The 24,366-nt window shown below is 40.5% G+C and overlaps 1 protein-coding gene across 27 annotated transcripts in view; it reads right to left on the bottom strand.

Moving 5' to 3' along the window:
• The window catches only part of dlg2 (discs large MAGUK scaffold protein 2), a 1,295,060-nt gene that overhangs the window by 194,544 nt on the left and 1,076,150 nt on the right, over positions 1-24,366 (bottom strand). For 26 of the 27 annotated variants that reach the window (XM_062977087.1, XM_062977095.1, XM_062977092.1 and 23 more), the window contains one exon: positions 10,425-10,527. In XM_062977087.1, coding sequence (XP_062833157.1) covers positions 10,425-10,527 — 103 coding nt within the window. Of the gene's footprint in view, positions 1-10,424; positions 10,528-18,941; positions 20,307-24,366 lie in introns of those variants that run through there. The other variant, XM_062977101.1, reaches the window with a different exon arrangement.

A 24,366-nucleotide genomic window follows, 5' to 3' on the forward strand; every position in this document is an offset into this window, starting at 1 on the left:
AAGTGTGTGTGCATTACTGATTGCATCAGTTTAGTTCAGTTCTGAGTAGAGTCAAGTCCTGTGTTTGTCTGCAGATCTGTTTGTCTTGATTATTACTGCTTACAGTAAAACTTTGTATATAGTTTTACCAACGTCTCTGATGTCTCTTCGTTCTGCATTCCACTGACTCCATCCAACTACTGCTGCGCTGCGTAAATTACTCTGACAAGTACTACATAGCCCTAAGTTAGTAGTCTCTTCAAGTTCATGATTTTTAAAAAATGTAAACCTTCAAAAGCACTGCTTCTTTTGATGCCACAAAGACCTCTGGAATCACAACACCCCAATATTTCATCTTGGATTTTGGCCCTTAAATCTCAGAGAATGAAGAGCTGCTGATCTCGCAACCTGAGATACAAAGCCTCGGTGCAATGGGAATTTATTCAGCTACATTTTGCGAGACTTGCTCACTCGGCATATCGCTGTTCTGAATGTCACATCATAACGAAACCTATTTTCCCCTCATTGTTCCCTGCCATCTGATCCCCTCCTCTTCTCCTCAAACGCACTGGTCTTTTCTGCCACGGACGGTTTTCATTCAACCACAGCAGGCGAGCAATCAGGGAGAATTCTTGAGCACATTTATACTAACGCAAATAATGTTGGCATCTTTCTGAAAGCCGCAAAAAAATGACAAAGGCAAAGACAATATGATTATCAGGTCTCTTCTAAACCACAAAATTATAGTTAAGAGCTAGAAGGGGAATATGTATTTTCACAGTTTGCGGTTGGGGAGGGAAGCATTGAAAGAGCATTTGCCACAGAAACAAATACTAATTTGCACACAGACGTAAAGCCTGGAAGAATGAAAATGGGACTAAACTGACACAGGATTCAAGAATCAACTTGAATACTTTTTAATATCGTCAGCAATGCATTCAACACATCTCATTCCAAAGGGAAGGGGTGGGTAATAACTACAGATTATGTAAAGTCTACCCCTTGAAAGGAGTGGTGCCATTTGGAAACAGGTTCTGTCTCTTTTGAAATGTTCTGGGTTCAAAACTAACTTTTATTGGAGCCTCTTAGAGGAAAACATTTTGTTTTGCTCTAGCTTTAGAATTTGATGTCCTGCCTATCTATAAAACCCGGCAACCTTGCATTAAAATAGTACGAAATATAATCATATTATCCAATTTTTTTCCAATTTAGGTTTATTAATCTGCTGTCAACTCATGTTTGTAAGGAGCTGCAGTGGTGCAATTGGTGCTGGCTGGACTACTGACCTGAAGGTTGGGTTGCTTATTTGAAGGTTGCCAGTTCGAATCTGTGAGATGGGGTGAGCTCCCATCTGTCAGCTCTAGCTTGCAAGGACAAGAGAGAAGCCTCCCAGCAAGATAGTAACACATCCGGGTATCCCCAGGCAACATCTCTGTAGATGGCCAATTCTCTCACACCAGAAATGATTGCAGTATGCTCTCAAGTCACTTCTGACACAAGCAAAAAAAAAGTTTAAGATATTTTAGAAATGTCCTAGTTTCTTTCTACTTGCAATTCCCTCTTTGTCCTTTGACTTAGCTGCTGCAAACTGAGTTCAAAGTGTAAGATTAACTCAGGTGTGGGAAGAAAACGTTGCTTGGCCATAAGTGTCTCAGTTGTCATCTTTGAAATGTTGGAGATTATGATACAGTCAAGAGGACAGTAACCTTTATAGGGCACAACTCCCACCTGCTGATTTGCTGTTAATTATAAAAATTTGCAAAGCCTCCTAAATATCTATTTTTTAATTCTTCATAGGAGAAAAATTCTGCCAAGGTTCAAAACCGGTGGCACTGGAGAAATAATAAAAAGTTGTTTTGGGTCAGATGAAAACATATTAAAAATAAACCCAGACTAAAGACCAAGGCTTGCTCAATTACATGAGAAATATACCCTGGAGGTTCCACCTTCCCCCAAATCTTTATGAAATAACTTAACTATAGAAAGGAGGTACCAGCCATCCTGAATTGGAGGGCCCCACTGAGGTGAGATAATCATAATTTAGATTACAGTGCAATTATTTATACTTTGGCATGATTAACATGAGGTTAGGAAGACAGTTTGAGGTTAAGTACCTTTTAAAATAATTGTTTTGAATCAGTTCATCACCAGTCATTCTTACAATTAACCAAGATTTTTTCCTTGATCAGCAATGTCAATGTATCGGTTTCAGCTGGTTCATTCCTTCCTTTCATTAGGGTCAAAAGGCAAGATTCAGAGAACAATCAATCCAGTAACCAGAGCTATATTGTATGAAAATTGAATTAATCAATAAATCTTCCTGAGTGTACAAAAGTTGTTCATCTGCCCCCTTGTGTCTCAATGACAGTTTCACACGGGTTTGTCAGATTCGGAGGGCTTTGTAAATCCACAACACACACTAACACCTTCAGGATGCTTAGGTTGGAAGAGAACCCAAGAACAATCCAGTCAAACCACACACAATCAAAGCACTACTGACAGATGGCCATCCTGCCTCTGTTTAAAATCCTCCAGAATGAGGAGACTTTATCACAATATTTCACTATCAAACAGTATGTGCATGTGGGTGAGTGGGTAAGGGATGTCCCCAGATATCTATGGACTGCATAGAGATTATTTATTTATTTATTTACAGCATTTATATTCCGCCCTTCTCACCCCGAAGGGGACTCAGGGCGGATCACATTACACATATAGGCAAACATTCAATGCCTTTTTAACATAGAACAAAGACAAGACAAACATAGGCTCTGAGCGGGCCTCGAACTCATGACCTCCTGGTCAGAGTGATTCATTGCAGCTGGTTGCAGCTGGCTTGCTCTCCAGCCTGCGCCACAGCCTGAGTGCCAAGGTTTTCATGGAGTCTGCAGGCATGGAACATCGATTCTTGTTCTAGCTTGTCACATCAATAATCACCCTTTGGTAACAATCCATCCATGTTTTGTTTGCTTGTATTTGCTTTCTCCCAAAAAAAAATCCTTACAAAGGTGGAGTCCACCTGTAAAGGAAAGTGTGTTTCCATGTCCAACACATCAACTTGTCAGCACACTGATTTGGCTTTCAGTTAGGAGGAGTGTTGATAATAGGAATTCCATCCTATCAGCTCAGTTAGTTGGCATCAATGACTTCAGAAAGCTAGGCACACAGATATACAGCTGAATGACAAAATCTAAGGACTTCAGAGAGATGGAATTTCATCCCACGTGCTAGGCAGGTCTGCTGACAGAATGCCAAAGCAGAGTCACATGTAAAGACAGTAGTAAGTTCAGGCCTTTGAAGAAGTAATAACAACAAGGCCAGAAGACACATATGAGGGAGGAATACCAAATCAAAATTGCAAGCTCACATGATTTCTTCCCTGCCTTGTATCATGCAAGCTGTATCACAGCTTGAAATTCACAATCTGCACAAAAATGTAGACTCTGTGCTGAGATAGCTCAAGGAGGCAGGGTTGTTCTTTGCTGACCCAGATAGTAGGAATAGATCTAATCATTTTAAGTTACAGGAGAGTATATTTTAATTGAACACACAGAAGGAACCTCTTATCGGTAAGAGCAGTTCAGTAATGGAACCAATTGCCAGAAAGGTGGTGGTTGCATTCTCTAGAGGTCTTCAAAAAGATTCGGGCATCTATCTGCTGGAATGGTTTGGACTCAATGACTCATAGGACACCTTCTAGTTTTATGATTCTATCACTTTACATTTATGCCTCTCCACATCTCTAACAGCTATTCCACAGACAGATATGATATCTCATGACTTCAGCGCTGCAACCATGATAGTCAGAAGCCAAGAAGCAATGGAAAGGCACAACTCACCCACTTACCCCTACCAAATGCTGTTAGATAAATAAATGAGAACCACAAATGCAAACTTCCCACCAACATCCTTTGTTGACAGCTTTTTCAAATGAAAGCTGGAAGTGATGAGGCTGCCTCCCTTCCAACTCGCTCTGTTGAATGGTGTTAACTGCTCACTTACAAGAATTATGCCAATAAGAACATAATGTATTTTGTTTCCTCCTAGAAGCAATTGCTGAGCTAGAACCACAGCAGGGATGGCTTAACACCTTAGCATTTGCTATAATCCTGTTGACAACTTGAACAATGAATGGGTAAGTAACTTCTTGAAACTAGTAATCTCCATATTATGGAAAAGTTGTGGTAGCATTATAGCAGTGAAAACCACCTCTTTATGAAATAAAACTATCCCAATAGGTCTTGAGTAGTGTGAGAACTGACAGTTTTATCTTCTGATAGAACAGTTGTGGTGCTGTCCCCTGTTCGATGAACTTTGTTCTACTACCATTGACTGTTCTGCTATCATTGATTGTTCTGTTATCATTAGCCTCCAAATCTGCTACATCTTCCTCTTCTAACATTACAGTTTGGAACACCGTGAAGTCATCTGTAAAGATGATATATGTGTTTCCTGGGTGTTCCGTTCCTAGCTAAGTGCATTGAAAGGAAATCAATTATATAATGCCAATGTTCTATTTCCCATTCTTCCTGGGCCATCAGATATTCTGAGACAGTGTATCACAGCAGGAGAGATATGCAGGCCCTGTATCAAATTTGATGTGTGTAACAGTGGAGGCTGATGGCTCCCATGTCAGAGGAAAAATAGGACTCTCTGGGGTTTTTATTAAGGTCTGAAATGAACTCTTCAGGGTGCCAAACACTACTTTGAAATAGCTTCAGCACCATGGAAAGCTCCTTTAAAGCTAGAGATAACCTGGGTTGTGTTCATTGCTTCACTGCTGCACAAGAAGAGGAAGTAGAAAAAAATAGCTTGTCCACTTTCTCTATGGCAAGATCAGGTTCAATGCAGTTTGTAAAATGTAAGGAAGCACAAGTTTGATGCCTATGGCCTTTTCAGTGTGACAGCTGCTAGAAATGTCAAGCCTATTTGCCTTTGAATATTTTGGTGGAGAAGAAAGGTGAGTGAGAGACCTACTCTTGTACCTTAGCAAGTAGGAACAATGGTGGAAAACTGAGTGTCATCACAGAGAATTTAAGCCACTTGGAAGATCTTCACATTTTGCTATTTTACTACATTGAATAAAGAAATGCGAGAATACTTTCCTATGTTGCCAGTACTAAGGAAACGTTTAATATATAGCAAAAACAGGAAGGGAAGAGGAAGAATAAGAGATCCCAAACATCTTATTCTTTGCATGAGCATAAACAGAAAGGTTCTCTTCTGCTGGGTCCTTCCTGGAACAACACCGCTTTCCCCAGTTTACCATTACAGGCACCATGTCTTATAAAGTGACACTGGAGTGACAGGATCCAGACCAGAGGGTTCCTTTAGGAGTCCCCCTCCTCTAGTGAAGGTGGTTAGAGCCTGGGACAGACAAGTTGGGCTGGCAAACTCAAGAACCAGATAGGGATTCAATGACTAGAAGAAGAGATAACTTGGTTCAGCTAGCAGTCATTGAATCCTAGATCTTTGACACTTTTGCTTTCTCTTTCTTTCAGATCTTAAAGTTTCTTTTTCAGATTAGAACTCAAAGAATAACTCCAGGCCATCTAGGGGAGGGAGCTATGGTCCAAAAATAACTTCCTCTGTTCTTAACCTTGCCTTTAAGTGGATATCATCCCTATCTGCCATTTCCCTTCTCCAACTAGTCTAAACCTGCTTCCTCTAGATCTGCCGACTTGATTCCTTGTTTCTTAGCTTGTTTTTCCCCCCCCCAGAATCTTATGGGTTCATTCTCTTTAGGGCATGTCAGTAGCTTGTCTAAGTCTTTACTAGGAATCATTTATCTTGTTCTCTCTTTAAATATTGTTTGTTGCAGGAGAAATGTAGCTTGAGGACAGTGCTACAAATTTTCAGTATTAGTCTATTGAGCGTTTTTGTCTGTGCCACCTTCTTGATAGATGTGTGTAATACTTTATGGATGAGGCAATCAATCCATATCTATCTAGTTCATTAAATTTTTATTGTTGTCTAGCCACAGGCCATTACGACCAATTCATGAACAATTGGCATTCAACATAACACCATAAACAGCAAGGGGCCAATAAGACCCACTGACGTCCACAATAAATATTTGACAAGAAAAATCATGCGCAATGCTTCCATTTGTGGAAAACAGACATATATAAAAGATTAAACACAAGATATGCTGCATCAATTATTCTCACAGAGACACTGAACTTCTCATCATTCCGTTGAAGTCAAAGAAAGTGACACATACTAGTCATATCAATTTGTTTCAAAGCATAAGCAAAGCACTTTGGAAACAAGGCTTTAGTATTTCTATATCTGATCTTCCCTAATTCACAAGAACATCAACTTTAGCTGTTTGTTTTTCATCCTAGAGTTTTCACTCCAGGCCATAATATTTAGAAATGAAGAGGTTATTATTGTGGCAGAGATCTACACTCATGTAGGTACACACTGGTTATTCCGCATCCATCTTTTGAATACCAACATTGTATAGTTGATGGGATCTGTATGCCAGTGTTCATGTTTATTGTTTCATGGGGGATGCGAAGTAACTGTTTTTGCAATCACAATGAACCAAGGAGTACATGGATGGCATTGACAAATAATTTCACATCATCCAAGAATGTGAGACTGCATGGCTGGAATCTTGTTGAGTCCCAACCAAAAGTAGACTCACTGCATCAAATATTAGGTGAAGAGTCCAACAGACTAATCTTCCTACAAATCAAGAATAACAATATCATATAGACCCATGAGAAATGCTTGTATGTCTTAAGCAACTAGGTCCTCAACCTGAACATTGCACAATGCCAAATTGGCACAAATGTTCATGGATGACACAACTAGAGTTCCACCAGTATCTCTGAAGAGACAGTAGCAAGAATGAATCCCTCTAAGGTTGTTTGGGGGCTAATTCATTCCCTAATAGTTGTTCTCTATTGAAATTGTACTTGCTAATTTCTATCAGTAACAAAATGGTTGCAGAAACAAACAACTAAACATGCACGGTGGGTTTGCAGGAGGGGAGATCAAAAAAGCAGATCCAAAGGCTTGGTTAAACTAGGATAATGATTTATTAAGTCTGATGAGAATGATCACTAGAAAAAAAATTGATGTATGGTGGCAAGTTAAACCTTTAACCAAGTTAAACCTTTAACCAAGTTAAACCTTTAACCAAGTTAAAGGTTTAAAGCACCTCTGCACAACCTGAAATCCTTGAGGTGTTTGGGCCTCCAACTCCCAGAAGCTCTATCCAGCTGTTCTAATGGCCAGGAATTCTGGAAGCTAAAATCCAAAACATCTGGAGGTTGTGCAGGCCTGGTTTAAAGTCTGTCAGATTAGGATGAACACTTCTTGCCTAGGGAAAGGAGTGGAGCAAGACTTCAACTCCTCTCTGTGGTGTAGTCTTCCAAGAAGCATTCCCTCCTAGTGCCTCAAACCCTGAACAGCTGCTAATGGTTGGCAATAAAGATCCAGAGATATCCTGCACATGGGAGTGCTGTTCTCTAGGTCAAGTTCTGAAAAGGAACTTCAGAAGCAAATGTCCCTAATCAAAACCACTTACTTGCACATCCCTTCAAAATTGTAACCAATTAAATTATTCACAAGCAGAACAGCAGGCAATATATCTTAAGCCAACTGCTGATTAACCTGGGCACACTAGGCAAACACACAAACAAACAATACAAAGCACACATATGTTAAAAATTAGCCAATCTTGCAGAACATTGGCTGGGGCAGGGAAGGCAGGAGGGGAACTTGGTATTTCACAACTATTGGTATTTCACAATTGTTATTAGAAACACAAATATTTTATCCAGCTACACCTACAGTATGTTTCCACACTTCTATCCTCTATATTCTATTACCAACAAAACACAATCAACCTTTATCTGAGTATAAGATTTCAATGTGCATATAATCTATTTAAAATCTATTTTATGAACAAAGGGTTACAAAGGGAAAGTTATACTTGCTTTCCTCCCTTGTTATATGAGAATCCTTATCTATCGCACCTCAGAATACTTCACCTTGCTATAGACACTCAGTCAGACACAGAAGATAGTCTTTTGAAGTTTTATTGAGCAAAAGCAAATATATAAATCAAAGCAGGCAGTTGAAAGGTTTTTCAAGTTGCAGTAAAAGAGTCAATAGGAATCCAAATAGTTCATAAGTCATGAAAATCCATTAGTCCATAAACCATAGCAATCAAATAATCCACAAGGCAAGGCAGTAGTCAACAAGGCCCAAAGGTACAAAGATCCAGGAAAACTCTTCCTAAGCATGAAACAAGGACATCCACACTGATGAAGCGAGGATTTGCTTTGACAACGAGCTATCTGCAAACACACACTTTTAAAAGCACCCGAGAAAGGCATTCCTTTTCCCAGAGCTGGCCTCTTTCTTTCCCGCTAGCCTCTCATTCCTACGGACCTGAGAACCCTGAAAACCTCTCCATAACAGACGGTCAGCCATAGATAAATCAAGATCTTCGTTATCGTTATCTTGCACCTGAACCGGGACTTGAGAGCTCTCTTGCTCATTAATTCCAATGGGAATGTCATCCTGGCCGTTATCTATGGTTTCTGGGGTCAACAGTTCATTCTGCTCAAACTGCAATTCTCCAGCCTCTGATTCAGCCTGCATTCCCATGCCATCATCTTCTGGCTCGACTGGCTCTTGTATCTGAAACCCAGAATCTCCTTCTTCATCCTGACTCTTGTATAGTAGTATACTGTGGCTGAGTCACAACATTATCATTGCTAATATTACAACTAAAAGTAATATAGGTAATGCTTATATTATTTAATTATTAATATAATTATAATACAACATACTATTAGCTATAATACCCTGCAATGAAATTCAGAGAACAGCAGAAAAAAAATTAAAATGTAAGCTACAACAAAAAAACAAGCAAGCAAAACCAAGAGAAGTGCCATACAAAAAAAGACAGATTAATTGATACCACGTAATTTTTAAATAGAATTGTTTTAATGTGATACATAGAAGTGAATTAAAAACGAGACTCTAGGAATTAAATTATCTGCCTTGTGGTTCATCCATGAAAACTTACCTTTCTTTATAATTTTTCATTTCTCCAATGGAAGTTGAAGATAGATTCTCTTAATGTTTGTTTATGGTCATACAGGAGATGATGCGAGTTAATTCTATTTGGTTTGTTTATAGGCACCATACAGGTCAAAGCAAAGAAGGAAATGGCAAATTCCATTTTTAGATTACAACTTTGAGAACATTGAGCAATAGGGCATAAAATAACATTTCCAGGGATGTTGTATGTTTTGCGGGCTGTATGGCCATGTTCCAGAAGTATACTTCTGGAACATAGCCATACAGCCCACAAAACATACAACAACCCTGTGATCCCAGCCATGAAAGCCTTCGACAATACATTTCCAGGGATATTTTCCTTATATGTAAAAGGGAAGTTCAACACTCCACTCTTCCCAGCTAGAATAGCATCAGGCAAGTGGTTGGATCTGGGAAGAGTGGGAACCATTTGGGTGGAGTCCTATGGTCTACAACCAAAGGGTTGGTGCTTCAGATTTGGTCTGGAAGAACTCTACCTCTTGAGTAGTCCTAATATGAAATTTAGGGACCAAGTTCAAAAAGCTATTTAGCAATTTTTCAGTGGTGTCTATAAAAAGGTTGAGAAACAGCTTGATTTAGGGGATGATCTTTGAGGTGCTGTGATCACACATATAATTGGTACAGGAAATACTTCCCCATATTGCAGCATCTTAGCATATTTCCAAATCTAATTGGATGTACTGTATCATAACTGCATGACCTCCTGTATGTGATTCGAAATTGTTTGACATAAATAAAGAAAAAATGGGTGTGATTGGAAGAACAGCATTGGGAGAACTTGGAATCATTACTATTTAGACTACAACCCTCAGACTTCAACAGCCAAGAAGGGTTTTGACCATGCTGAATGGTGAATTATGGGAGTTGTAGTATAAAAAGCAACTTACTTGAGCTCTACATTGGCTTACCTACACATTTGGAAATGAAGAGGTCAGAGAGACACTTATAGTAGTTATTGTGTCATATATACTTATATCTAGAAAACCACTGGAAATCAAGCAATTTGAATATGAAAGGTTAAATTATAATTCTGTTTATCTATTATTGTTGTCATATGATTTCAAGTCATTTTCAACGTATCATGGGATTTTCCTGGCAAGATTTGTTCCGATGGTATTTGTCATTGTTTGGGTTGAGCCAGACTTGCCCAAGATCACAGAGTGGGTTTTCATGTTGACAGGGGATTTGAACTCTGCTCTCTTCCTTTCTCTCCCCCTCTCCATATATACAGAGTTGTAATTTAACATTTCAATCTGATATTTAATTTCTGCTTTAAAATAAGAATTCAAGAAACAGGTTTAACTTTGAACAATATGTCAAGCACCACAGGCATTTCGATAGGACTCCACTCTGCCTACCTTCTGGCTGGTATTGTGCTATTATTGTTACCGTCTGCCCTGCTCCTTTAAGTGCCGCAGCGGCCTGTTCATGGGTAGCACCACGAAGATCAATTCCATTCACCTGCAAAGGAAAAAGGAAAAGCAAAGCAAGGTTCAGTTGCAAATTGGGCAGATCTCATTTGAAGCACTTCCTTTTTAAAAGAGAAGAAAAATGAATTGATAACACATAAATGACAATTTTCACAATAATTTACACAACATTTAGGGAATTAATTAAAATCATAGAATGTTAGAGTTGCGAGAGACCTTTTGAGGGTAAGCAACTTCCACATGTCCAGAGTCAAAATATCTCCCTTATAGCTTACAGCAACATTCAAAATTCAAGCTGGAATGATAGTATCACAAAGTTGGAAGGTGTCTCATGGGCCACTGTGTCTGCATTCAATGGCCTTCTCAATGCAAGATCACCAGCTGGATGCCCAGCAGGCAGTTGTCTAAATTATTTTTTAAAACATCCAGAAAAGGAGACTCTGGCCAGCATTTTAGGCAATTGATTCCCAGCTCATCTCATTGTCAAGATGTTCCTTGTAATGTTCAGGTATACTGAACATTATACTCTCCTGTATACTCTCCTGTAACTTGAAACTACTAGCTCTGATCCTACCCTCCAGGGCAGCAGAGAATTATCTTGCACCACTGTCATCTAGGTTAATATCACCTAAAATGGTTACTAATTTATATTGCTAATCCTAGCATATTGGGCAGCAGCTGCTGCAAGAGACAAGGGTCTATTCTTCTGATGATGGGATGACTGATGCTTCCACCTTGCTCCTACCAACCATCTGTGGTGCAAGGATGAATTGTGACAAGAATCCTGTTCATGGGAAGGGTAGTGAAAAAGATCAGTCTGCCATGCCCTGATTGACAGAACAGACCACTGTTCAGCACTGGGAACAGCACTGTTGATCTTTTGACGAAGACTGAGGTCAAGAAGGTGTTGAGTAGTTCTGCCTTTTCTCTGTCTCCTGTTAATATTTCTCCATCATCTGTCCCAACTAGTTGTCCTATTTATTTATTTATTTATTTACTATATTTATACCCTACCATTTCCCTGCTCTTTCTTTTGCTACCGAAGTAACCAAAACAGTCCCTTTATAGTTTTTAACCAACGCTTGCTGTCCAATAAGTGGTCATTGGTAGTTGAGCTGGGAAGTGCTAGTTAGCTATGCAGCTAAGATAGTTACCTGACTAGACAGCACATGTAAAATTCCAGTCCTTGTTTGGGAAATGTTCCTAGCCAGATCAACATTCTTCTTTCATATTCTTCTTTTTAAAAACTGTTTTGAACATTGTCAAGTGTTGTATACTAGCAGATTTCGCTATAAGCAAACTGGTCAAAACACATCATTGTTGTTATTGTTAACTGTCATCAAGTCAACTTCAACTTCTGGTGACCCTATACGTGGGAGACCTCCAAGGCACCCTCTTATCAAGAGCCCTTCTGCTCTCTTGAAAACTCAGTACTTTGGCTTCCTTGATTGAAATTATCCACTTGGTATGTGGTCTCTATCTTTTCCCACTGCCTTCTATCTTTCCAGGTATCTTTATCTTTTCTATGTGTTGTGTCTTCTCATGATAGGTTCAAAAATATGACAGTCCCAGATTAGTCATTGTGGCTTCTAGGGAAAATTCAGGTAGTCATTGTTTTGGAATTCTAGGTACTTTCTAGCTTGTCAATATCCTTCTTGAATTGAGGTGTCCAGAATCTCGACACTATACTCCTATTGATGCACCTAGAACAGCATTGGCTTTTTAAACTACTGCATCACACAGTTAACTCATGTTCAGCTTGTGATCTACCAAGACTCATAGATCCCTTTCACATGGACTGTTTTCAAGCCAAGTGTCCACCATCTTATATCATTTTCACTGTATAAGTGTAGTACCATACATTTCTCCCTGCTGAAATGCATTTAGTTAGTTTTGGCCCAGCTCTCTAACCTGGTAGGGTTATTTGAATTCTAATTCTGCCCTCTGGGGTATTAGCTATCCTCCTCCAGCCTCCAATTTGTGCCATTTGTAAATCTGATAAGTGTATTTTCTATTCTATCATCCCAGTCATTGAAAAAGATGTTGAATAGCCCTGAATGTACCAGAACAGAATCCTGTGACACTCCACTGGTCACTCCTTTCCAGGGGGAAGAAAGAGGAGCCATTGGTCCGCATCCTTTGGGATTGACCAGTTGACCAATTCCCAATCCACCTAACAGTAGCACTGTCCAGTCCACATTTTATTAACTTCTTTGTGAGAATATCAAGAGAAACCTTGCCAAAGGCCTTGCTGAAATCAATATATGCTACATCTACAGCATTCACTTCCTCTACCAAGTTCGTAACTCCATTAAAAATAGGTTTGTCTGGTATGATTTGTTTTTGAGAAACCCATGTTGATTTTTGTGAGTATGGCATTCCTTTCTAAGTGCTCACAGGGCTTTCTAAGTGCTTACAGATTGTCTTTTTCCTGGTATTGATGCCAGGCTGATTGGTAATTGTTCTCTTTTCCCCCTTATAGAAGATGGGGACAACATTTACCTTCCTCCAGTCTGCTGGAACTTCTCCTGTTTTCCAGAAAGTCTCAAAGATGATTGCTAGTGGTTCTGAAATGGCTTATGCCAGTTCTTCTAACACTCTTGGATGTAGTTCACATGGCCCTGGAGACTTGAATTCATTTAGTTTATGCAGATATTTCTGTACTACCTCTTTACCTATTCTGTGTTGCATTTCCCCTACTGCATCCTCTGCTTCATCCTCCCCAAGCTGAGCACTACTGATCTTTTGGAGAAGACTGAGGTCAAGAAGGTGTTGAGTAGTTCTGCCTTTTCTCTGTCTCCTGTTAGCATTTCTCCATCACCAGTCTCTAGTAGTTATCCTACCATTTCCTTGCTCTTTCTTTTGCTACCAAAGTAACCAAAACAGCTCCCTTTTATTGCTTTTAACCCCTCTAGCAAGCCTGAGATCATTTTGTGCTTTAGCTTTTCACACCTTTTCACTACATATGTTGGGTATTCTTTTGAATTCCTCCTTGGCGATTTCCCCCCTTTTCCATTTCTTGTACATATCCCTTTTAAATCTGAGCACAACTGAAAATTCTATAGACTCCATTCTGGTTTCTTTAGACACCTCCTTTTTTCCCTACTCATTGGATCTGTTTGAAATTGTGCCTCCACTATCTCAATTTTCAGAAACCCCCATCCAGCATGACCTCCTTTCTCAGCCCAGAATGGAATTTCAATTCCAGGCAAAATGTGCCATTTTCTCTGCCTTAGATGCACACAGCAAAAATAGAGTGAGGGAGTGTGTGTGTGTGTGTGGGGGGGGGAGTGTTGATTATTGAGAAACGGACTGAAAAACAAATTTGCACAATTGGCTACAGATCCCAGCTCCCATTTTCACAGAATTTAGGCACTGGATTTCCATGCTGTTGTTTCTGCTATGAGAATAAACAACCCCAAATTCATTATGCAGCCACCTCGGGCTCTTAACGCACAAACGCCTCACTGATTTTTACGTTTTCTGTAACTCTGCCTGACTTGTCAGCTCTTGGAAGGTGAAGCATGCCCACATATTCTATGCTTTTTTGTTTTGTTTACTTCTAACTTTACCTTCAGGGCTCTGTTGTGATTCATACATAGTTATTTATTGGATTACTCTACTGTCTACTCCAATTAAGCTCAAGAAGGAAGTAAGAATAACAAAAAAAGAGACTATAGCAAAATATTTACATATTCGTTTGTATGTGTATGTATGTAATCTTCATAAAACACAGAATTGTATGCAAGGAAGTGTCTACTTTAAGATGTATTTCAGATTTTTTTCTGGAAAACCCTTATGCTCTCAACAATAAAACATATTGGGTTATTGTATGTTTTCCAGGCTGTATGGTCATGTTCTAGAAGTATTCTCCCCTGACATTTCGCCCACATCTATGGCAGGCATCCACAGATGTGGGTGAAACATCAGGAGAGAATATTTCTAGAACATGGCCATACAGCCCGGAAAACATAAACAACCCTGTGATCCCAGCCATGAAAGCCTTTGACAACATAAAACATATTAATGTAGAATGTTTCTCAGAATATCATCCAGCTTCTCTGAAACCCAGATTCCCAGATGTTGTTCAAAGATGACAGCCCAACAATCTTTAACCACTGGACATATTTGCAAGACACACAGGACAACAATATCTAAGGAGTGCATTTTGGTCAGTCTGGTTATTTGCTACACAGAGAAGTCCACCAGAGTCCACCACTAGTGTTTTCAGAGGTCATTTTTGGACACAGATAGGTGGACTAGGTCTGTAGGAATGGAAGGAATATTTAAATATATTCAGAAAATGGTTGACATTCATACTTGTATCTTATTGAGAAACCTTGATGAAAGAACCCAGGACTGATAAGAATCTTTGCGGTTCAGGGCTTAACTCATACAAAATGTATATGTAGCCATTTTGTACAGATAACAGCATTTTCTGTGCTGGAAACAGTAGTTTTGTACAATATAATGATTATTTGCATACATTGTTGTTTCTTGAAAAGTAAATATTGCTTTTGATGCAAAACAGTGGCAAGAAAATTGCTGAAATTACTGGTTACTTTCTTTGGCAAGAACCTTAGCGAAGAATTACATCTCTCCAGGCATGTGTTTGGTGCGTATGTGAGTGGTCAAACTGTTTGTTTCTATATCTATCTGTAGATGGTTTCCAGTCCCAATACTGTCAAGATAGATATGTTGAGTTGAATACACCAAGGCACTATGGAGAAGCACTTGTGATCCAAAAGAGGAACTTCCTCAGAACTCTCCTTCTGAGGACCAGATACTGGGAATACATAGCAGAGGATTTCATGCTCTGTTTCTGCGTTTTTCTGAAGCATCTGGCTAGCTGCTGTGAGAAGCAGAAGGCTGGAACTAGACTGAACTCAGCCCATTGGAACAAGATAAACCCCAGATTTGTACTCTGGCCCTGTTATTGTACCCATCTGCCAAACAGACAACCATGGAGAAAAGCCTGGGATGAAAACCATAGCTGTTTGCAAAGCACAAAGCAGAAACCCTGAATAAAGTGGCATGCCAATATAATTAAAGATATTGTAACCATGAATCTTAGACTGTCTTTAAGGTTAGAATCTTCTTTTTAAAAATGTCAAACATTTTGAAATGCAATACATTAAAAACACTTTGAGGAATGTCAGCATGAAGAGGTGCATGTTTGTAGAGTTCTTTGAGACTCAGAGTGCATCCATTCTATAGAATTAAGGCGGTTTGACACTACTTAACTGTCGTGTCTAAAGGCTATGGAATTCTGAGAGTTTTAGTTCTACAAAGTGTTTAGCTTTCTTTGCCAAAGAATGCTGGTATCTCACTGAACTACAACTCCCTATTTAGCTAAGATAGTTATGTGACTAAGTAGCACATGTATAATTTCAGCCCTTATTTTAGAAATGTTCCTGGGGAGATCTACTTTCTTCTTTCATATTCTTCTTTAAAAAACTGTTTTGAAGGTTGGCAAGTTTTGTGTGTTAGCACGTTCCATTATAGGTGAGCTGGGCAAATTATATCATTATTGCTATTGTTAGCTGTCATCAAGTCAACTTCAACTTCTGGTGACCCTATGTATGGGAGACCTCAAAGGCTCCCTCTTATCAACAGCCTTGCTCAAGTCTTGAAAACTCGGTGCCATGGTTTCCTTTGATTTAATCTATCCACCTGAAATTTTTCTTTAACTTTTCCTACTGCCTTCTATCTTGCCAGATATCATTAACCTTTCTTTATGGCATTTCTTCTCATAATAGGTTCAAAAGATGACAGTCCCAGATTTGTCATTTTCACTTCTAGGGAAGGTTCAAGCTTGATTTGTTCAAGAACAGTGGTTCTCAACCTGTGCGTGAGTCCCCAACCTGTGTGTTAGTTCCCAGGTGTTTTGGTCTACAACTCCCACAAATCCCAGCCAGTTTACCAGCTGTTTCTGGGAGTTGAAGGCCAAAACATCTGGGGACCCACAGGTTGAGAACCACTGCTCTAGAACCTATGCATTGGGTGGAGAAGGGGGTTCATGGTATCTACAGAACTCTCCTCCAGCATATTTCAAATGGGTTGGCCCTTTTCTTATCTGCTTTTCTCACATTCTTGCTTTCACAATCCTACATAGAAATCAGAAATACCCTGGCATTGACAATCCCCACATTGGTATTGTTTTTAATGTTTGAATGATGGAGGGCAGTTTACACTGGTCGAGGTTCTTTCAGAGACAACGGGAGTGGCATCACAGCTAATTTTGGTTAGTACCATGTAGAAAGAGATCACAACAGATCACTGTTGAATGTCCTTTGCCAATAAAACACTATGATTGATTAAGAAGCCAGTATTAAAACTTGAGGTATACAGCTGGCCCTTGATATTTTTGGATTCTGCACCCATGGATTCACCCCTTCTCCTACCAACATCCGAAAGCAAGCTTTGATGTTGCAATTTTAAAAATAAGGAACATCACTTTACTACCTCATTATATACAAATGGGAATTGAGCATCCATGAATTTCAGTACTCATGAGGGGTCCTGGAACCAAACTCGACTGGACACCAAGGGGTCACTGTATATATAAGAATTTTACATAGCACTCAACTTTTATTATCTATTTGTGATAATAATAAAAGCAATTGCTAGATGTTTCAGGGAAAATCAACAGATACAATCTTAATTAGGGCAGAAACAAGTCCATAGTGCCATGTGGAATGTGTACAAGTAGACATCGCAGCTATACACAAACACACATACTTGGCTTTGTACAGGTTGCACAAAGAAGCACATTTCAAGCTCTCCTCATCAATTCATTCTGGGCAAAACGTTCAGTGACAGGTCTGATTTTTATCTTTCTGGCACTTAGAGTATTTCACCCCAAATGTGACAGCAAAAACTATATACATTAAAGAGCGATGTTAGTGACTGGGGATTGGCAGGGATGTGAAATCACAACAGCTGATGAAACCTGGCATCATTCTGGTTGTCAACCCTAAAACAGACATGCTGCTATTTAGAAATGTCTGAACTGGGTGACTTGGCATGCCAAAAGGAGGAAAGCAAAGCAGAAAGGCACTGGAAAATTTATATCTCAAGACTAGTTGAGATTTTAAACTATAGTCTGTGAAAGTGGGAAATCATGAATAAAAAAGCACTATTTTTTTAATTAAATTAAATTCCTACCAGCTGTTAGGAATTGTGGGGGTTCGAGTCCAAAACACCTGGAGGGGGTAAGTTTGCTCATACCTGGTTTGGACCCAAATAATAATGCTGATGACTGTTCTAGCTACACCAGCATAGGTTACCAAGAGGAGTCATGCCAAAGTTCCCCCTTCTTTAACTTATTGATTCCTGTCTCCTGTGTTGTCTGGATCTTTCAGTGGTAATGTTGCATTATTTCAGTAGACATACTGCATTATCACAGGATGTTTACGCCCTACACCATTGGAGAAATTATACTGTTTAGCTGGTACTGCACCACCTGACATCCATTGGGAAGTAGCAGCCTGTAATGAAAGGACCAAGGCATGGACATCTCCAGCCATCCTCTGCTCGGATATCAGTCAGAAAGTCAATGCCTTAAATCAAGAAACGGCTTCCTAAGATCTACAGAGATACTTGCAGGAACACCTCAGCAAGCGAGAGTGCAAAAGTAGCAGCCTAAAACCCAGAACCTCAATCAGTGGCTGAGACTGGATGAGAAAATCTTCCCTGGGTGCATAGAATCATAGAATCATAGAATAGTAGATTTGGAAGAGACCTCATGGCCATCCAGTCCAACCCCCTGCCAAGAAGCAGGAAATCACATTCAAAGCACTCCCAACAGATGGCCATCCAGCCTCTGCTTAAAAGCTTCCAAAGAAGGAGCCTCCACCACGGCCCGGGGGAGAGAGTTCCACTGTCGAACAGCCCTCACAGTGAGGAAGTTCTTCCTAATGTTCAAATAGAATCTCTTTTCCTGTAGTTTGAAGCCTGAGTGAAGCCTGAGAAGAAGACAGAAGACTGAGTGACTTAGAAGATGCTGAACAGGCTGTGTTATGGCACCACGAGATGCAGAGCTAACCTTTAGAAATGTGCCACAAAGTAGTGTCCACGACATGCGAGTGTGGAGAAGAGCAAAACACAGACCACTTACTACAATGCAGCCTGAGCTCTGCCACATGCACAATGGAGGACCTTCTCACAGTTATCTGATCAAAGGAAATTTCGTATCATGCCAAGTATTTAACTTTGTTTGTGGTTTTTCTATCTATACATTATAACTGTATTCTCAATTTGCTTCTGACACGATAAATAAATAAGTAGTAATGTATCTGGTACAAAAACAAAACCCAGTTCTCCATCCTGCTGCCCGTCTCTGCCTTTTCCCGCTTCCCAGACATGCAAATGCACCCACTTCCTACACATGTTACTCCTGGCCTGCCCTCTCTATCGTCAGAAAAGCACAGCTCTATCCCTGACCTTTGCAGTAATCAACCCGGGCTGTTCTTTTCTGTGCCTGTCCTGTCCCTCTGCTGTTTTCCGAGGGCTTATTCTTTCCTTCTGCCAGGGATGATGCTCTTTCCGCCTCCACAGCTTCTCTTCTCTTGCCTCCCACGCCAGCCCCCCTGCCTGTGCCCTCTTCCGCAATTGCCGGGTGAGCTGTCTCAATCTCTCTCTCCCCTCGGCTGTACCAATTAAAAACACACACACCTACACCCTTCCATAAAAATGTAATTTGGAATTCCGTCAGTGTTTTAGGACTGCTCTGGCTCATACTAAAGCCATTTTTTAAAAAATAAAAAGGCACATTCTGCGACCTGGAGTTTTAGATTCCCTTTCGTTCACAATTCAAGAGACCTCCAAGGTTTAGCTTTTAAAACTCTTTTTTGGAATTTATATTCAAACTCCCTGCTCTCTCTCAAGAATGAATGATGGATTGATTTGGTTTACAAACCTTAAAAAGGAGAAATGAGTACATTTGTCTATTTCCTGTCTGTGTCACTTTAGTAAAGGTAAAGGTAAAGGTTTCCCCTGACGTTAAGTCCAGTCATGTCTGACTCTGGGGGTTGGTGCTCATCTCCATTTCTAAGCCGAAGAGTCGGCATTGTCCAAAGACACCTCCAAGGTCATGTGGCTGGCATGACTGCATGGAGCGCCATTACCTTCTCGCCGGAGTGGTACCTATTGATCTACTCACATTGGAATGTTTTCAAACTGCTAGGTTGGCAGGAGCTGGAGCTAACAGCGGCCGCTCACGCCGCTCCCGGGGATTGAACCTGGGACCTTTCGGTCTCCAGCTCAGTGCTTTAATGCACTTCACCACCTTACTCATCTTTAAATCAATAATTCTGCCCACTTTCCCCATTAATCAGTGTCACTTTTATATTCCCTCCCCTTTTTGTGTGTGTGTGTCAGGAGCAACTTGAGAAACTGCAAGTCGCTTCTGGTGTGAGAGAATTGGCCATCTGCAAGGACGTTGCCCAGGGGATGCCCGGATGTTTTGGTGTTTTACCATCCTTGTGGGAGGCTTCTCTCATGTCCCCGCATGGAGCTGGAGCTGATAGAGGGAGCTCATCTGCACTCTCCCCGGGTTGGATTCAAACCTGGCAACCTTCAGGTCAGCAACCCAACCTTCAAGTCACAAGGCTTTAACCCACTACACCATCAGGGGCTCCTATCCCCCCCCCTTAAAATGTCTATTTATGTCTTGGGGGATTTTTTTCTGAAAAAAAGAAATAAATTGCATGCATTGGTGTGTTTGAAATGACAAGAAATGTGCTTCATCCCCATTGCAGAATTAATACAGTCTGACACCACTTTAACTGCCATGACTCAATGCTATGGATCCTGAGAGTCGTAGTTTGGTGAGGCACCAGCACTCTCTTGGAAAAATGGGCCAAAGACCTTGTAAAACTACAACTCCCAGGATTGAACAGCACCGAATCACGGCAGTTAAAGTGGTGTCATTACTTCTACGGTTGAGATGTATTCTGTATGTCAGTAATGCAGTGGTTCCCAATGTAACCACTAGAGTCACGTACTTCAGGAGGGCTTGCAGGGGAGGTTCCAGACCGAGCACAATCCGAACACCTCAATGGTGGATCAGGTAGAAGATAACATGGTACATGTTACAATGGCTGTGAAGGTGGAAGAAGGCTGCAACAGATGGAGAAGCCATCGTCGTGGTGTTAACTTTAACCCTAACTCTAACTCTAAAAGCCACTCTAAACACCTTCGCAGAAGCACACGAGAAGCTCGGCCTCTCATTGAACATTGAGAAACCCAAAGTTCTCTTCCAACAGGCACCAGCTAATCCCTCTGCAATGCCAAGAATACAGCTTGATGGTGTAACATTAGAAAATGTCGACCATTTCCGCTACCTTGGCAGCCACCTCTCCACAAAGGTCAACATCGACACTGAAATACAACACTGCCTGAGCTCTGCAAGTGCAGCATTTTTCAGAATGAAGCAGAGAATGTTTGAGGATTGGGACATCCGTAGAGATACCAAGGTGCTTGTTTATAAAGCCATTGTCCTCCCAACCCTGCTCTATGCCTGTGAAACGTGGACGGTCTACAGACGTCACACCAAACTCCAGCGTTTCCATCAGCGTTGCCGCAGAAAAATCCTGCAAATCTCTTGAGAAGACAGGCGGACAAATGTCAGCGTGCTGGAAGAAGCATAGACCACCAGCATTGAAGCCATGATCCTACACCATCAACTTCGCTGGACTGGCCACGTTGTCCGAATGCCCGATCACTGTCTCCCAAAGCAGCTACTCTACTCCCAACTCAAGAACAGGAAATGTAATGTTGGTGGGCAGGAAAAGAGATTTAAAAATGGGCTTAAAGCCAACATTAAAAACTGTGGCATAGACACTGACAACTGGGAAGCCCTGGCCCATAAGCACTCAAATTGGAGGTCAGCTGTGACCAGCAGTGCTGTGGAGTTCGAAGAGGCACGAATGGAGGGCTTAAGGGAGAAACATGCCGAGAAAGGCCCGTCAAGCCAACCCCGACCGGGACTGCCTTCCACTTGGAAACCGATATCCTCACTGCGGGAGAACATGCAGATCAAGAATAGGTCTCTTCAACCACCTAAGAACCCACCCCCAAGACACCAGAAATGGAAGACAATTGTCCTTGAACTACGAGGGATCGCCTAAGAAGAAGAAGCACTGAACTACACACATTAAAAAAAAATTATGCACAGGCATCTCCCAAGAACTTGGAAGGCCATCATAATCGGACAAGTAAGGTTCCCAACCCTTCGGCCTTCAGGTGTTTTGGACTTCAACTCCTAGAAATCCCAGCGAGCTTACCAGCTGTTAGAAAGTGTGGGAGCTGAAGTCCAAAACACCTGGAGGCCCAAAGGTTGGGAACCACTGCAGTAATGTAAAATCTGGTGATTTGCTAGGCTTCAATCCACCCATCAGTCTGAGCAAAATGGAGCAAACTAATGCCTCTGAGAGGTACAATCCTGCAATTGGAAGGGTTGGCCTGGGATGATTTTGGAATCTTTTTCAACTCTTGTAAAACTCTCTTTTTCCTTTTGGCTCGATGTTCATTTTTCCTAGCCACATGACAGGTAGTCTTTTGTCCTCCAGTGGTCCTCTATTAACAGGGAAGAATGCAGAAGCTAGGAGAGACTGCAGCAGTTTGCCTTTGCCTGAGTCTATTGAGAAGGGCAGATTTTTATCCCTTCCTTTCCTCAATGGTGAATCATTGCTTCTTAAAATGTGGGTCCCAACCCCAAATAGGCTCCCCTTAGCTCAATGTTTGGCAATGCCCAAAAGTCTTTGGCATTAGCAGAGCTCCTGTTCAATTCAGAACAGATGCAGGAGGAGTTCCTGAAAAAGTTGTGGCCCTAAAGTTGTAGATTGCTACCCCTACCAGATAGGTTTGTATACAAAAATCTTGCAGGCTGCAGGCACCACATCTTGTCTGATCTTGCAAATGAAACAAATCTGGCCTAGTTACTCCTTGGAAGGTGACTGCAAGGAATATCAGGTACTGGAGGCCGTATTTCAGAGGAAGAAACTGGGAAACCACCTTACCTTGGAAAGCCTGGGAAATTCATGCAGTCACCATGAATAAAAAGTCGATATGAAAACATATGTACACAAAAATATATGAAAACAATGCCATTTTCTCCTTGTCCAGTTTTGCTCTACCTGTTTCCCATTCTCTTATTTAAATCTTATGTTGCTCACCAAATTATAATGATACAGTTTGAAACCATGCAATTACATTTTCACCATAGAATAAAACACAAATATTCATGTTGGTATGTTCAATGAGAGCAGTTTATCTTTCTGAAAACATGTAGATACATGTGTATACAGATGTGTGGGCACAAGCCATAGTGCAGACCTTTCATTAGAGTACAGTAGAGTCTCACTTATACAACACTCGCTTATCCAACGTTCTGGATTATCCAACACTTTTTTGTAGTCAATGTTTTCAATACATCATGATATTTTGGTGCCAAGTTCGTAAATACAGTAATTTCTACATAGCATTACTGCGTATTGAACTGCTTTTTCTGTCAAATTTGGTGCATAACATGATGTTTTGGTGCTTAATTTGTAAAAGCATAACCTAATTTGATGTTTAATAGGCTTTTCCTTAATCCCTCCTTATTATCCAACGTATTCACTTATCCAATGTTCTGCAGGCCCGTTTATGTTGGATAACTGAGACTCAACTGTATCTCTAAATTACAGTAGAGTCTCACTTATCCAAGCCTCGCTTATCCAAGCTTCTGGATAATCCAAGCCATTTTTGTAGTCAATGTTTTCAATATATCATGATATTTTGGTGCTAAATTCGTAAATGCAGTAATTACAACATAACATTACTGCGTATTGAACTACTTTTTCTGTCAAATTTGTAGTATAACATGATGTTTTGGCACTTAATTTGTAAAATCATAACCTAATTTGATGTTTAATAAGCTTTTCCTTAATCCCTCCTTATTATCCAAGATATTCGCTTATTCAAGCTTCTGCCGGCCCATTTAGCTTGGATAAGTGAGACTCTACTGTAATTCTAACACTTTGCTGCCACCTGGTGGACCATCGAAGGAATAAAAAAGTGAGTGGAAAATGATTTGTAGCATGGCCAAAAAGGCATGCATGTATTCTCATGATATATACAACATTGCACAGTGAAGAAAGCTGACATGAAGAATCATACAATCACAGAATGGGAAGAGATCACAAAGACCATGCAATCCAATCCACTAGAGTAGAGTCCTTCAATCAATTGTTGAATGGGGAGTCAACATGTACATAAATGGATCAGTCAATGGATCTGCTCCAATTGGGTCTATTAGTATTATCTTTGAATGTCTACACTGACTAACAGTTAGACTGCTTGTCACTCTATAAGTGTTTAGGCACAACATGTTTATGATAAATCTTTATTGATTTTTTTTTACTTGTTCATCCATATTCATTCTGTTCCTGCACTGTGAAGCCTTTCCTTTGTTCTCCAGGGTTTCACCTGCCCTTACCATTCTCTCTTTATGCTAGTCCTTAAAACCAAAGAGTTGGAAGTGACTACAAGGATTATCCAGTCTAACTCTGTGTCATGCATGTAATCTTTGTAGGTGAGGTGCTCCAACTTTTCTGAGAGTACTCCTTTTTTCATTTTTCTTGAAAAGATGAAACTGTGTTGATTATACTCAAGTATTTACTTCATATACCTTGCAAGAAGACTGCATTTCTTTCTCTGCTATATCTCATGTGGAAATGTAGAGCGGGCTAGTTAACCGTTCCAAGTTTCGACTAGCACATTAGTTATTCTACTTGAGAGACCCACTACAACCCCCCACAGTATCTAATGCTTACCAAGACTAATAAATGATAAGAGATGACAGGAGATGCAGTTCAGCAACACT

This window comes from Anolis carolinensis, chromosome 3 (assembly GCF_035594765.1).
Source record: "Anolis carolinensis isolate JA03-04 chromosome 3, rAnoCar3.1.pri, whole genome shotgun sequence".
Classification (NCBI taxonomy): Eukaryota; Metazoa; Chordata; class Lepidosauria; order Squamata; family Dactyloidae; genus Anolis; species Anolis carolinensis.